General features: G+C 39.4%; 1 protein-coding gene across 7 annotated transcripts in view; it reads right to left on the reverse strand.

The window, feature by feature from the left end:
- The window catches only part of gria3b (glutamate receptor, ionotropic, AMPA 3b), a 301,594-nt gene that overhangs the window by 239,276 nt on the left and 45,534 nt on the right, over positions 1-16,784 (reverse strand). For all 7 annotated transcript variants that reach the window (XR_002459908.3, XR_002459909.3, XM_005157133.5 and 4 more), the window contains exon 3: positions 2,784-3,023. Coding sequence is in view for 5 of the 7 variants with exons in the window: in XM_005157133.5 (XP_005157190.1) it covers positions 2,784-3,023 (240 nt within the window). In the remaining 2 variants the exon portion in view is untranslated. The remainder of the gene's footprint in view (positions 1-2,783; positions 3,024-16,784) is intronic.

A 16,784-nucleotide genomic window follows, 5' to 3' on the forward strand; every position in this document is an offset into this window, starting at 1 on the left:
AAACTCAACATGCTTATAACATACAGTGCTTCTGGAAATTAATTTATTTCCCCAAACACAATAACCTAATATGACATTGTTTCGCTGCTTACGTTTGCACTCCTGGTATGAATCCCGGTTGTAACCATGCATGCCAAAAAAAAAATGTGCTGCCCCCACGCCAATCATGCATTGTGCATAAGACGTTGTGCCGAGAAACGCACCTTTGACGTATTATTCCCTGTTTCATAGACTTTAATTGGGATTGTCTTCATAAAAACTAATAGCCATAATTGATTAAAACATAATATGATTATTGTCTTGATGGATAAAGCAAAAACATTAAGTGCAACACATTTTAAATCACACTAGGTTTACAAATACATCTAAAAAAAAATTCCTTCCTTCCGTAAGGGAAGGGTTTACTCTCATTAGTGTCATAATGTTACTATTAAAAAATAGCAATTTAAGTGAATAGGTGCACATTTCAAAGGGGGTGCATTTTATGGCACATGCCATATAGTGTAATAGCTTTTTGTGCACATATGTCGGCACACAGTCAGTTTTGGAAGTCGACAAAACTAAAGATGAAATAATATGATGATGATCATATTTTGACTAAGCATAGCTCCAGATAGATTTTTGTTTTGTATGAAGCAGAAAGGAGGTTAAATTTTAAAAAGTTAATTCTTGGCCAACACACAACAGATAATTCTATAAAACCTATTTTTTGTGTACTATACAATTGTCTATAGAATTTCATAATGAAATTAATATTCATTCATTCATTTTCCTTTAGCGTAGTCTCTATTTCAGATGTCGCCACTACGAAATGAACCACCAACTGTTCCGGCATATGTTTGCCCTTCCAGCCGCAACCCAGTACTGTGAAACACTCGTACACACTCATTCACACACACACACACACACACACACACACTCTTACACTATAGCCAATTTAGTTTATTCAATTCACCTATAGCGCATATGTTTGCGCATGTGCTTGAACTCACGCCAACACGGGGAGAACATGCAAACTCCACACAGAAATGCCATCTGACCCAGCCGGGACTCGAACCAGCAACCTCAGGGCTTGTTCAATGTGCATGGGTTGTCGCATTGCAATTAGTTTTTATTTCACAGGACTATTTAGGGCTCAGATTTAAGGATTTACAAAATTTATCTCTGACCGCATCAAAAAAAACAATTGTTTCTTAGCCACAGATTATAAATATACATGTACTTTTTATTTAACAAAACTTTTCTTTATTAAAAATTGACATTTAAAAAGATCTTTTGTCATGTATCTAAAATAAGCACAATAATCTGTCCATAAGGTCCCAGATAAGCAGTTACTACACATAAGGGGGGAGTTAATCTCATATTGAAGCAATGTTATTGTAAAGGATAATAATTAAAATATATTAACTAAAATAATTGTAAGCAATAGAAATCAGTTAAAAACATACTGTTATGTTTTTATACTGTTAATAAAAGGATAACCACGTGCACATAGTTAATGTTACGCCTGTAAATGATCTGTTTAAAGAATAATTAAAATGAAAGCAGTGACTGCTGCTGCTTACAAAAGGATATATATATATAAAATTAAATATATATATATATATATTTTAAAAAAACTACGAATCAAAAAATTATTTCCAACCAGCCAAAGTGGAGACATAGTGGAAAGTGGAAGATCTACCCGCATTTGGCGGGTTGGCAAGTGTTAATGTCAACCCCTGATAATAATAATAATACTCTTGTAGTAACTTTTAAAAAAAAAAAAGTATTTACCAAAATAATATATTTAGAATTTTTATATATTTAGAATATGGGCATGGCTTATGTGGGGGCGTGGTTTGTGGCATATGGGCAAGGCTAAATTCTCACTCCAAGCTAAAACCAAAAGTTGCCAGCCCTGGGGTAGCAGACTAATTATTAAGTCATTAGTCACTTATAATCATAAATATGTAAATATATCACTCACTCATTCACTCCCTTGCATTTTTATTCCCTGTCTTATTAGGGGTCGCTACGGCAAAGTGATCCCCCAATTTCTCTAGGAGTTGTTTTAAATAGTGGACACACTTTCAGCTAAATCTAACACTGAGAGAACACCACTCAATGTGGGAAACAATACACTCTCCCATTCACACACTACTATGACTAATGTAGTTTATCCAATTCACATATAATGCATGCCTTTGACTGTGGGGGAAACTGGAGCACCTGCAGGAAATCCATGCATACTCATGGAGATATAACCAGAATGGACTACATCACACTGTACTAGAACTGTAAAGTTTTAATCAGCAATAACCAGCCTGAGCAATTCATTTTTGTTTAAACTGGATTTTTAAGAAAGTCTTCATAACATTTTTTTGTGTTCAGTGGGAGGAATAATGACTTTCATATTTACCTTATTAGTAATAAAAGATAAATTTTTAAAAACTGCTCAGAATAAATTTCACTGTGATTGCCTAATACAAATAAATTGTACTAGTAAAGAAAGTTGAGCTATTTGATACATGAAACATTTTAGAGCCCCAAATTTTTCTACGCTGCACAAAACTGGGGCACATCAGTTCTAAATTCATCATGTATCCAGAGATATCTGGACCTTTGCACCAGTACTTCAGGCACTTATCCAAACCCTAAGGACTCAAATGGGGCATCTATCCTCCATCATATTCTGCCCAGTATGTGCTACAAACTGAAAAAACACAATACAAGTCAGCACATCAACAATTTCATCCACTCATATTTCAGCTAGAGTTTAATAGACAGCTTGGAGGACTTACCTCTGTCTGTGTCATAGAGGTAGACAAACTTGTCCCACTTGTAGTGAGAAAGAAGACTTAAGACAGCACCCTTCAATGGAGGGCGCATCTGGATGACAAACTGCACATCTGAGTCGATGGGGTAACTGGGTGTGACAAAGGAGGTGTGGAGGGCTCCACAGAAGGAGGTCAGTGTGTTCATAGACTTCTTGTCATAAAAGCCAAAGATGGCATACACCCCTCTGGAGAACTGCGAACAAACTGTAATCAGAGAAAAGCAAGACACACAACGAAATCAAACCATGTTGACTGCTGCTTACTCTCTCAAAACGCTTGGAGCAATTGCACATTTTGTAATTATGACAATGTAAATAAAATAATTGAGGTGTTAATGAAGTGGGAACATGAAGGTTAAAGTAAGTGATTCTCAATTCTTTTACTAAAATTATTGTACTAAAATGACAGGCTGTTATAAAAAATACTTTAATAAGTTTACTGCACATCCAGTATATCAGGGGCTTGTTAGAGGCTTTGTTTGAACAATAAGACATTTAGTAACTTTTTTCATATTTTCAAAATTACATAATTATAAGCTAACAGGAAGAGCTGGCTATAGAATTATGCATTTATGGAAATAACAAATAAACAAAGACTGCATTTAACATCATACAGCAGCAATAAATGTTTGATCATTGTTATGATCTTCAAAGCTTTGCAGATTGCGAACAACCTGCATTATCACCTGGACTACAATTCTTCCACCATATGAACAACAACTCTCTCTTTCCGAAAGTGAGAGGTTAGGAGCTGCAGGTCAGTCAAGTTCATGCACACCAAACTCTTGCATCTATGTCTTTATAGACCTTCTTGTGTGCACTGGTGCACAGTTATAAACTGTCCAAACTGTCCTGGTATACTGAAGGATTAAGGGTTTCATTTACTGGAACCATGCCCACCCCCTAAAAATCCCAGATGAAAACCTTCTCCAGAGTGCTCAAGACCTCAGACTGGGCAGAAGGTTTATTTTCCAACAAGACAATGACCCTAAGAACACAGCTAAAAAAAACAAAGAAGGGGCTTCACAACCAATACATGACTGTTGTTGAATGCCTCAGCCAGAGCCCTGACATAAACCCAATTGAGCATCTCTGGAAAGACCTAAAATGGCTGTCCACCAGCATTTACCACCTAACCTCACAAAACTGGAGAGGATCTGCATGCAAGAATGGCAGAGGGTCCCCAATTCCAGGTGTGAAAAACGTTTCCTCTTTCCCAAAAAGACTCATGACTGTATTAGAACAAAAGGGTACTTCTACTAAATACTGAGCAAAGTGTAAGAATTCTTAGGACCATGGGATGACCATTTCTCTCTGTCTCACATTGAACACAGTGAACTAATCGCAACAGACTGGATCATTGGACCAATTAGTGCAGATTAGCATTGCACTAAGGAGGGGTTTGGAAACAAATTAATTTCTGAAAAAATCATATGGGAGTCTTTGGGATAATTTGGTAAAATAAATGCATATTATAAGATGATGAAAGTGTTTTTTTGACCACCAAAGCCAAAATAGGACCCTTTTTAATGCATAATATGGCTCTTTAAAGCAAAAGTCCCCTAACTGTCCTGAATGACCACTAGATGTCCTGTGAGCATCGATGTAAAGGTCCAGGAACCCTATTTGCAATAGCCATTTAGGGCACATACTGAGGACCTCAAGACAGATATTTTAAAACATTAAATTCTGCCTGTATCTATATCTGTGTTCTATTGAATTTAAAATCAATTTTTCAAACAATTTGTGTAGTTTTCAAGTGTTAGTCAGTGGTTTTAATTTGTGTTTGTTTAAATAGGTTATTATTATGTTTTTAAAAGAGTAGTTGATTAAGTTTTATGGAATACTATGCCAGTGATATAAATCTGCAATAATCCACTCGCATGTCACCTGGTTTAGTTACTCTGTTTTGTATTACCAGCTTACAACTGTAGATGTAAGTGCAGAATGATTCCTAATATAGTACTCATGTTATGTACAAAAAGTTATAACATTCACAAGTTTAGAGCAAGAAGCAGACTCTGAAGCATGTCCTTCATGTTGTGAGAGGATTGACATATGGTGGCACTGTAAGCATTGGTCTAGTAAAATTAATGCACTAATAAGTTATTCACGTCTAATCTATAACTTAAAAGGGACAAAGGCATTTAGTGACTGTGGCCAATCATACACAGATTAATATAGTGTCTGCCTTGTTATCCTTTTTACACTTAAGACATTTAACATTTGACACAAAATGTGCTTAGTTCTATCACTAATAATTATGTCCCAATCCTTGAATATTGTTTGTGCTCTAACAAAAACATTTGTAGATGAGGAGAAAGTCAAACTTGTTTAATAATCCTGAGGAGAACAATAACTTGTGTGTATTGCCTACCACATCAAACAATTTGCAATCTTTCAAATTTGGCCTTTTGAATTGCCAGTCTGTTGGTAACAAACCATTCCTCTTCATTACAGAGTTTTCTGGCTCTTACTAAAACCTGAGCATAGTGCTACACCTGCAACCTCTTTTTCCCTTCTACCATTGGTTGACTGGGAGAGATGGAGGCTCTGGTTTGCTCATCTCTAGCCACTGAAAATAAACTTTCACCAATGCATGTCCAGATCATGAAAGTCCTGAGAGAGTCTCACAATTTCACAATAACCCACCCTACAAAATCACTGTTGTAGTAATGTATCATCTCAAAACTCAATCCCTGCACTTGTAGACAAATACAGACTGAAATCCATCCCTATATGTAATATTAAGAGTTCAGATGCAAAAACTCTAAGAATTTTCTGTTTATGTTCAGTTACTTTATGTTAAAATTGATCAAAATAAACTATTCTTTGCCATAAATGTGCAAATATATAAGACATAGAAACCCTAGAAAAATGTTAATTTCAGTTTCTTTGGCACTTTGTCCTTTAATATAAACAACCAGATAAATGAACTGTACCTTTAGTTTTACCTACTCAAAGAAAGCACTCTTTTTGAATGCATTAATCAAACTCAAGTACATGTAAGTAATTTGCATTTATATAGCTTAATTACCCTGTATGGCCATACACCCTAACTGTTAGAGCTGCGATTGGCTCTAACAGTCAGCACGGCCATGGCACCAAACTTTGATATGGACACTGATAAACAGCTGGCTATCACAGCTTATCCATGAGAGGATAATGCCTACGGACATGCGTGTGAGGACCAGGCATGCTTGGGATGTGCCCTCTCATCCTGGTGTGTGTTGTTTTTTGCAGCACATTGTTCTCAATGCTCCAGTCTAGTCGGTGTCGGTTAGTGCTGGGATCGAAGCATGCGTGTCAATGTGAGTTCACTGCGTTGGCATTGTGTAAGTTTTGTGTCATGTGCTCTCGCATTTATTGTCTAGTCGTACCCTCCTTGTTATCCTATTATTAGTTTTATTCAGTTCCCCTTCATAAGAAAACTCCAACATATGTCTGATAACAGACTATGGAAGTTCGTCAGATGACCTATACATCTGAAGAGTAAAAAAACAGGCCAATGAAATCCCAATTGAATTGCTGTAGCTTGGCTCCACAGCTGATCCTGATGAGCCCTTATCAGTAGTCATCTCACCAGAATTGTTGCTTCAGACCCAATCATGAGACAGAAGACTCGCTATCTGCCAACTTGATTTCAAGTTTACTTACCAGTGCGGGAGAGGGCACAACAGTGGCGGTCGATCTGCGATTCCTGTCCCCTGAGCGTTTTGCTGATGTGCACAAAAGAGCAGTTTCCATTTAACAAGACAGATTCCCTAAGAGAGCAACGCAGTCAATCAACACATCTTTTTCATGACGCTGTTCTGACTGTGCATTTTCGGATGCGGTGGTTCCTACCTCCGGATGATGAGCATGGGTATTGCATCACAGGTCTGGGGGTCCAGCAAGTCAATCTGGTGCCCACGGAAAGCTCATGTTCTCACTGTAAGGGCGTGGCTGTTGCACAGCTGAGATCATGGCTTCAGCCACCGCTGTTGCTTCCTTTGAAAGCGGTTAGCACCCGGGCAGATCTGAGGATCACAGTGGGGGTTTATCCATTGCCTCTGAGCCTACAAACCCCCCACTCCTCCACAGCGCACCCCATCCAAGCTTCAAGTGGTTGTAAGGTTCAACCCCTGGGATGTCTGCGCCTCCACTTGATAAGATCAACGGTCCATCGATACATCGGTGGGTGAGCTGTTATGCTCAGATGACAGACCGGGCTTGCTTCCATCCTACGAGGTACAATGCATGGTCACGGTTATCGAATCAGGCATAATGCCTGCGATTCCTGGCCTGCTTCGGCAGTGCGGCTGGAGATGGCTTGTCCCCCTTCTCGCCGCTAGGCCAACTAGAGGGTGTGACGTGCAGGCTGATGAAAGATGAATCTTCCAACCCCTGTCCCCTTCTTCCCAGGGGAGCACAGCAAGCGCACACTGGCATAGAGGGCGTTCTTCTCTGCCCGTTCCACATGTGCTTCCGCCTTCACCTCCCTTAATAGAGAGGTGGCCAGTGGCTAGGAAGTTATTCCTCAGGTGGTGTGTGCTGCCACCTGGAGTGGTAAATGGAGACCCACGTCTAAGGTGCGTAGGATATCTGTTTCTCTCTCTACCAGGGCCCACACAGCTGCAGGCCTTCTGCCCAGCACCCAGCAACCTTGTGGCTGTGCTGCACAGGGGTGGTTCTTCCCGAGTCTTATTTTTAAGCATTACACATAATCAACTATGCTCTTATGACCTTCAAGTCGGCTGCCTGTGCCCTGAGGAAGACGTTGGCCACACAGTGGTCCGGAAATGCCATCCCTGGCTTACCCTGCAGACATGCACTATGCTGACAAAGTACGCTTTCTTAGTCTGCACCTATCCCAGGCAGGCCTTTTCGGGTGACACCGTCGGGAACTTTAACACGGACTCCTTGGTGGTGAAAGATAAACTGTGCGTGATGGAGCAGGTCATTTCTTGGTGGGCTCGGAAAACTGCTTTTCCCATTAGAGTCGTCAGTGCTGATTGTTCCTCGCCGAGAGTGCTCTCCCGCGGCTCGAAAATGCTCTAACGTCACAACCCATTACACTGGATGAAAAGCGCACTGAGCCCCCCCACCCTCCAGCGGAGAGTTGACGCTCCAGTCACAGGTCGACTTTAAGTCCAGTAATTGGACTGCAAAGCGAACCGCTCGGAGAGGAGGAGAATCGAGCTTTCCCTGGTGGAGGCCGGGGCTCCTCCGAGAATGAATGTCTTGCTGTGGAAGTCTAATTGCTGCCAGCATGGGATGCCCTGTCTTCCAGCTCTCAGCTTTGGTGCATTTCGCCACAGACTTCAGGGCGTGAGAGGATGAGCTACTTTCTCGCACCTTCAACCTCTCCGCAAGATCCTGGGAGGAAGGTAATAGTCAATCTCTTATTTTCACCTCTTCCATCCATTCCAATGATGATGCTCATTTGGACTCTGTCAGTTAGGTTATCACCGTTCAGCCTGTTGTAGTAGCTCACTTGGACGGTCAGACTCGGCTATGTGTTTCAATTCGCTGTTGGCCTCCCGAGTTTACGGGTGTGTATTTAAGCGATCATCGCTCTGCCACCCCCTGCCTCATGTTAGAAGATTGTTATCCTCCTGGCAAAGGACACAATCTAGCCAGTCCTTCCAGCCGAGATGAGGATTGGGTTTATGACCCCCTTTATTGAATACAGAGAGCAGTGGGTTATACCAATCCTATCTGCACGTTTTGATCTGTCATCTCTCACAGGATCAGACTGCCAAAAACGTATCCCCCAGTGCGTCAGGTCAACAGAGTATGAGCTTCTCTCATCTCAGGTTGAAACTGGACTTGACCTGCAGCAGTTATAGTGAAAATTTTTAGAAGCATTTGACATTTGTAGCCACTATCACGCCGCTCAATGTTTCAAATGAGCCCAATTCAATGCTGGCTACGCGATCGGGTCCCCAGATGGGCATGGTGGGCGGCGACACCCTTTGCTGGCTGCTTTCTCTGCTCTGCACAAATGTGCTGGCTCTCAGCTGGCCCCGATTTTACGCAATATGCATTTCTTTTTCCCAGTGAGCCTGCTCGCACAGACACTGTGCAAGGTTGGAGAGACGAAGAGCGGGTCTTACCTCATTGCGCCTCCTTGGCCCAACCGGACCTGAGTTTCCAGACAAACACTCCTTGTGATGGCCCACTGATTAATTCCCCAGAAAAAGCACTTCCTGGCACATGTGCACGGCTCTGGAACCTCAATGGATAGTTTCTGGACGGAGCCAGGTGGACCTATCAGTGCGATGGTTAACACCATTACTCAGGCTAGAGCCCCCTATTAGGCATGCCTATGTACTGCAGTGGAGTCTATTCGTTGTGTGGTAATTCTCTCTGAGAAACCTCCTGCACATGCCAGATTAGTGTTGTGTTGTCTTCCTTTAGGATAGCTGGAAAGCGGGCTGTCTCCCTCCACACTGAAGGTTCGGCATGCAGGCATCCTCGTTCTCTTTGGGGATGAAAGCGCACTGGGAAAGCATAAACTCATCAGCTGGTTCCTCAGAGGTGCATGGTGTGAAATGTTGAAATCCGTCCCCGCCCCTCTCTTATCCTCTTGGGATCTCTTTAGCCTCAGCTTTTCTGATTAGGTCTAGTGAGCCACTCAATCATTATCGTTCGTTTTCTGTCATTAGGCAATCAGTACGTCTTCTGTTTTTAGGCAGCTCTGCTGATCGCGTTGTTATCAGGAGGGTTAGGATTCCGGTGGCATTTTCGGTCAGCGAATTGTGCCAGTAATTCAAACAGACCTACTCTCCCATTTCCCTAATAACTCAGTTTACCTTGTGCCAAGGCTCCTACCACCCCCTTTTAATATTAGGTGGTGAGCCTGCAAGCGCTGCCTGCAAAAGAAGGCAGACCCAGCCTTTTCATTGCTATGCCCGTGCACTCTGCTTTATGTGACACGAGAGCATATGGCTTTAAGCAGCTCTTTTCTGTTATGATCAGCAGAAGGGAAGTGCTGTATCAAAGTACAAGTTGGTCCATTTTTTAGTTTATGCCATCACCTTTACTCCATGTGCCAGGGTGAGCTGTGTCCCCCGGGAGAGAGGGCACACTTATATAATAATAATAATAATAAGCGGTGCCTCCTTTTTCAGCATGAGTATGCAGCACCTCTTAAACAGATCATGTAGAGCTGCGGGCTGGGCAAAACACATTCTTGAGATTATATGCTCGAGTGGAGTTTCCTCCCAATTACTGGTTACCCCGGTCAATCTGGAGGAAATTAGACTTGTGTCAAAAACGCTTGCTGCACCAGGCTCCCTAACTCGGAGATGCGTGCGCATTTTCTATTCGACTAAAATAGAAGTTTGCCCTTTTCAGGTGAACCCAAGAGAATTCTTCTGCGGCCCCCAGCCCCTGACTCGAGTGCATGGCTCAGTGTGTTTTCTGGTATGAGCACTGAGGTACTGAGGTTCAGTGCCAGCTATATGCATTCCCCTGTTATGGTGATGTCATATGCATTACTTACCAAGGAAAGTTCCCACTTTTCAGGCAGATCCGTGTCTTCCCTAACCGCTAATCTGCTTATCATATGTAGCACTGCCCCTCATTAGAGCTAGTCCATATGCTTTATTACCATCAAGTCTCCCCTCGTGGGTAGCATGTGGTCTCCACAACGTCCTTCCCCCTTCAGGGACTGGCACACTTTCCCAGTCTATATTACCTAGGTAAAAGCACATTTACGACCCCAATCTAAATTCGGATTATTCCCATGTAATGGTAATATTCTGGGCCTAGGGGACGTTGGAAGGTTGTGCTTTTGGTGATATCAGTGCGCTCAAACTTCGCTTGGCAAATTGCACATCAGGAGCGCGACAGGCTTAGCTGCTGTGATGTTTTCCTGAATAGGGAATGGAGACATCTGTCTCCACTGCCACAGCACCTGAATCTCCGAGAGCCCTGTGATCGGCTCTTCAGCAGGCAAATTCTGGTGAAAGGACTACAACAGCTGACTGATATAGCACTGATAATGGCTTAGCAGGATTAGCTGTGGATCCAAGCTCTGCCAATTCAATTGGCATTTCATTGGCCTGTTTTCTTAATTTTCCAGAGTAATAGGTCATTTGATGAACTCCCATAGTCTGTTATCAGACGCATCTTTCCGTTCCCTATTCAGGGAATGTGGGTTACGGACATAACCAGGATGTTCACCTGTTTGTTAATTCTTTCATTTTATAGATCACTCTTGTATGTTGTTGTGTGCCAGTTCATCATGCTACATGTTCCTACCGTGTCTTGTCCTGAACTTCCCTGCCATCCCAGCCAAGTCTGATTTTGGTCTATTAGTTATGTTCTCCTTATCTGGGTGTTATTTTTATTAATAAACCCATATTTTTCTAGCACTTGAGATCTCGGTCCTTTCCCACACTCGGAATGGTGACAACATATCACTGTGAGAGCTAAGAGAGGAAACAATACCTCACAAACTCACCAGCAGTTCAAAGGTCTACAGTGAGAGAGAGATTTGAGATTTCAAAAAACTTTCATTACAATAAGAAAACAATTATTTTTTCTAACGATCAGTAAAATTTCAAGTAGCAACATTAAAATATAATGAGCATAAAAACGGTAAAAATGGTAATGATAAAAGAGACAAGATCAGTCATAACTTTAAAATACTCAATTAAGATCCTAGATTTCACAGAGTTAAAAAAAAAGATCACTTCTAAATTACTAATGAAGTTGTGTTCAAGATTGTGTTTTCTGGTCTTATAAATAGCAATGTTTGCTTGTCCTACCAAAAGATTTAAGAGTTAAATTGATGTCACCGAACATACCTAAAACCACAAATAAGGATTTCCTCAGAAAAATATATCCTCAAAATAGAATTTAAAAATAAAAAATCCAACATTGTTAGACTGTAAACAGTGATTTAAATGTCCCACACTTAAATCTTGCAACATAGTTACCCTCAAGGGTTCAGTGCTGAGATAAAAACATTTACTTCAACTGCACCATGTAAATTTCCCCATTTCATATCTTTTTAGTTAATGGTGACTAATAGAAAGCTCTCCATTCAGTTCTTCCCCAGTAAGAGCAGTCCTCCAGGAGCTTGTCCACAATGTACCCTGAATGCTTAAATGTCTAGCAAGTGAGTCATTGTCCTTAAAAACTTTTCAAGCTATTGTGGTGTAGGAAACTTGTAATACTTGTAATTCCTCATGACATAAAAGTCAGACCAGACTTTAAAAATGGTTTTGATAAAGGATAGTTTAGACACATTTAAAACAGCAATTGCAATTGATTTTTAATTAAAACTACCTTGACCACTCAAAAAGTCTTTAGGGCCCTGTCATACACCCGGCGCAATGTGGCGCAAGAAGCGACGCAATTGTTGTTTGCTAGTTTCAGCTTGGCGCAAGATTCGATTGACTTTTTACGCCACGCTTCTTAAATAGCAAATGCATTTGCGCTCATATGTGTGCCCATAGGCATTCTGATCTAAAAAAAGAGGCGTGTTGAAGCACATTGCTGACGCGTTGCGATTTTGAGAAACTATAATAGTCTGTTCTATAGATCAGAACAAAGATGGTCTATTGTCCTGCGCAGAGCGCATTAATTGTGCACCTCGATTACACACTGCTTAATACACACAAGATGTAGAGCAATACGCAAATATCTTTACATATTATATAAAAATAAAGGATTAAAATATTACAAAACATTATTTTCTAGCCTACATAAATATAAAAAACATACTTTCATGCCTTCTTCATCTCGGGAGGCTTTTTCAGTTCATTCATGACAATTTGCTTTTGTATAATGTTATTATTATTAGCAGTATTATTTATTATATGCATATTTATATTTGTTTTATTAAAACAAGCTCACATTTGCCCACTTGTCAGGGGTCCGTTCTTCGTACCTCGCTTAAATGATCTAAGATGATTTGACAGATCCTGGATCTTTTAATCTTGATAACTGATCTCTCGCTAATTTGGTTCTTCAAACAAGTTCGTGAATCAGATTAGAATGTCTGGATAAACTGATCTGAGATCGCTGCGTGTGTTGTGAAGGACAGATCTATCGATCCTCGAAATCATGATCAGCAATGCAACGATTGGCTGAAGGCACAGCAGCGTAATGACATCATCTGATTAATATTCAATTATCCATGTGAGCAAAATTTCATCAAATTAGCAGTAAACGGCTTGTTAAATATGACACGCAATAACCTTCCACATTTGTTGTGAGCTGCAGGCTTACACTTTCATGTGTCAAGAGTATTCATCATGTATTTCAATGCATTGACAATACATTTAGAAAATATTTTATTTATTATAGTAGCCGTTTTTTTAATCAGTGTAAAGAATAACTGGTTGTTTACAAAAGCATTTTCATATTGGTAAAGGCGTCTGCAACTTTTGTGAAGCATCAAATCACTGGCATATTAACTATCAAAACATGTTTATGACTGCATAAATGTATTATTGCTTTAAAAAAAGTCACATATTGTGCATTTCTATTATACACAATTTGTACTAAAGCGATCTAAAAAGTTCATATCAATAAGTTTTCTCTTTGCACCACCAGGTGGCAGTCTTTGTACTTTCATTTTGAGGGTGCAGATTGCATAAGTTTTATAAATATGTATAACTTTATTTATTTTATTAATGACTATAACTTTATATATATAGTTAAAAAAATATGTACCATTTTCCCAAGTGTATATAACTACTACTGTAAGAAAATATCAGAATTCAGAACATACTTTCTGTATTATCTTTGCTTGAACTAAGCCGATCTAATCCTGTTTATATGAATTGAACCTGCTCCCGATCAGGTTTGACCTACCAGAACTGTTGCTATGACAACAACTCTCGGATCAGCTTTCAAGAATGAAACGATCCTGGATCGTGTCAAATCGTCAATATCCAAATCCAGCTAACTGAGTAATCCACGTACGAAGAACGGACCCCAGGTTTTAGACCATATGGGGCACAGCATGTGTATTAGGATATAACTCAGGTTTTTGAACACACTTCGTTATTATTGTTCATTTATTCATTTGCTGGAAATTAGAGCTAAATTTAGAAATAGCTTTGAAATAAACTTTGTGCATAACAAACAAAATTAATAATTTATAGGCTAATTGATGTCTTGGCATACAGGGTTGCCCTATCCACAAGAGCCATGGCGCAAAGCGGATTTTTCCATCCTTATATTAGCAAAAGTGGATTCTGACACGCCTATAATGCGTTTGCACCCTGCACTTTGCGCATGGATCGTCAAGATAGAGCCCTTTCTATGAATTGAAGTCTAACGGCCACTGTTCTGCTCTGTAGATGCACCAGCCCATGACTTCCTTCTTCTTTAGGTATAAACTAAACATATTTTGGAATCCAGCATCATTTGTGCCAAAAGAAATACAATTTTAATTAAACTGCATAAAATATTTATATAAAGGAGAATCAACATAAATAAGCCAGAGCCAAAGTGAGGAGGCTATCAAACTATTAACAAAGTTCACCCTCTATATGACCTTTTTGGAAGTAAATATTTCCACCTTTCAGGCAACCCTTAGTTTTTCTAAAACTCAAACTTAAAGTTGCTTTTTACAATTGCTTCACTACCTAAAAATACCCCAGGATATTTAAAACCATCTCTCTTCCGAGTTAAAAGAGCTGGAAGGTTTGGTTTTACATTTAACCACATTTCCACCAGTATAGCCTCACTTTTGAAGCAGTAGATTTTTGCTGAGGAAGATTTTTCAAATAATTTCAGCACATTTAACAAACAGTTTAGATCTCATTGACCACTAATGAAATCTAAAACATCATCAGCATATGCTGAAATTTTAAACCTAGTAGTACAATTAGAAATATTTAGCCCATCTAAATCTGTTTTCAATTTAATTAAAAGAGGCTCTATAGCTAGACTTTGCACAGCAAACTCATCAGTCTCCAGTTCTAAATGTCATTCAATCCCCCTTTTTTGGACGCAACATGAGCACTGTTCTCCGGCAGTTTACAGGTAAACACCCATCCGCTAGGCTTTCTGCCAGCACTTCCAGTAAGTCTGGACTCCCTTCTGACCAGAAAGACTTATAAGTACAATGGTATTCCATCCACTCCTAGTGCTTTGCCACACTCTATACTCTGGAGGGCTCTCCCCAGTTCCTTAAGAGTCAGAGCTTTACTGAGATGAGCAGTAGCTCCTGCTGACATCGGTAATTTTCCAAGAAAGCCACTGACAGCATTTCCATGGGTGAGTTCACTTGTGTACAGATCTTTTTAAAAACCTACTGCTCTTTTCCGAATATCAGCAAGATTTGTCAACAAGACTCCAGTTTCTAAGCGTAGAGTATAAATGGATCTTGCCCATTTTTAATTTCCAAATTAAGAAAAGAATTTTGACAAAGCATCCATTGACTCCACACTCTTCACATTACTTGACCAGTGCTCCTTGTGTGACAGTGTCCAAAAACTAAGCTAAGGAGGCTTTTTAACATTGAATGATTCATGGTAGGCTGAATTCCCAGCGCTATCAGCCAACCCCTGAAGTTTAGCCAATTCCTTTTCAACTTTTTATTCAACAGGTTATGTCTCATATGATGTTGATAGTATATCACTGACACAATCTGATGCCTGATCTGTACTTTTGCAACATCCCACCATTATCCCACCACTATTAATATGAAAGATGACTTTGTAGTTTTAGTATCACCCTTAGAAATCCTAAAAAAAAAAAAACTCTTTAGATTTTTTTTTCACATAACAAATTATTGTTATTCTAGGTACGTTTAGGCTTCACCAAGCTCAAGGTCACACTACATAGTACTAGACTATTACATAGACTATTTTCAGAAAAGCAAACAGAATAAAAAAATAACCTCATCTAAATTAATTGAGCTGATATTTTAATCCAAAAGACCTACCCAGCCTTGTTAAAGACATTGAAGTATGTGCCCATGTCTACAGTCTTTGAGTTCCTTTAAACATTTTCCAAACATCAAAAACTGTGTTGTTAATAATTGAATAAGACAACTTTGTGAAGGAAAGTGTGGTTCAGTGTGATTTTTATCTAGCAAGTGCTTAATGCTATTAAAATTATTATTTCTCCGCCTAAAGCTAACAAATCATGATTGCAATTAAATAAAATATCATTCAACTTATCTAGGATTAGCTGAATTACACATAACATACAGTCAAATAAAAATCCAAAAACTTATTCAAACTGGGCCCTAACATTCAGTAGTTTACCTTTATGAACACCTCTACTTAAAAATGTATAAAAACAAAATTTTGGTAAAATAAAAATAGCTCTAAATTTCAGCGCTTGTTGAGGTCCACTGACTTAATACATATAATTAGTGATGCACCGATATGTATTTTTTTGGCCGATATCGATAACAGATAATTCTTCAGACTTGGAGGCCGATAGCCGATATATAAAGGCCGATAGTTATAAATATTTCCAAATGTAATATTTTATACAACAAACTTCCAAAAGATTGAACTTCTCTTATGAACTGAACAGTCTATACTCAAAGCAAAAAAATCTAAAATTTAAAAATTGCAAGGTGATTATATAGACCTATATTCAAGATTTCACATAAATCAGCTTGCAAAAAATTAATTATTTTCTTTTCTTCAAAGCAAATTTACATGCAACTTGACTGTTGCATAAAAAATAAAAGGTTAAATAACAAACTGGGATTTAATCAACAAGCAAGTTAAATATATTTTAAATAAAATGAAAATGAAGGAGCTAAGGACTAAAACCAGCACACATGTTCTTAAATAAAACGTGTTACAGTAATGTACATTTGTACACATATGTCATGTCCGAAAAAGCCTATTTTAGAGGTGCTTTGACAGTTAAGAGCCTACGTACAAGTGAACAACTAAATACAGATTGTTTAACTTTAGAAAATGCGACATAAATTCATCCTATTTGGCTTTTTAGATTCTTTTGAACACATGTAGCTGCTGCTTGTCAATCA

Source organism: Danio rerio, chromosome 14 (genome assembly GCF_049306965.1).
Source record: "Danio rerio strain Tuebingen ecotype United States chromosome 14, GRCz12tu, whole genome shotgun sequence".
Classification (NCBI taxonomy): domain Eukaryota; kingdom Metazoa; phylum Chordata; class Actinopteri; order Cypriniformes; family Danionidae; genus Danio; species Danio rerio.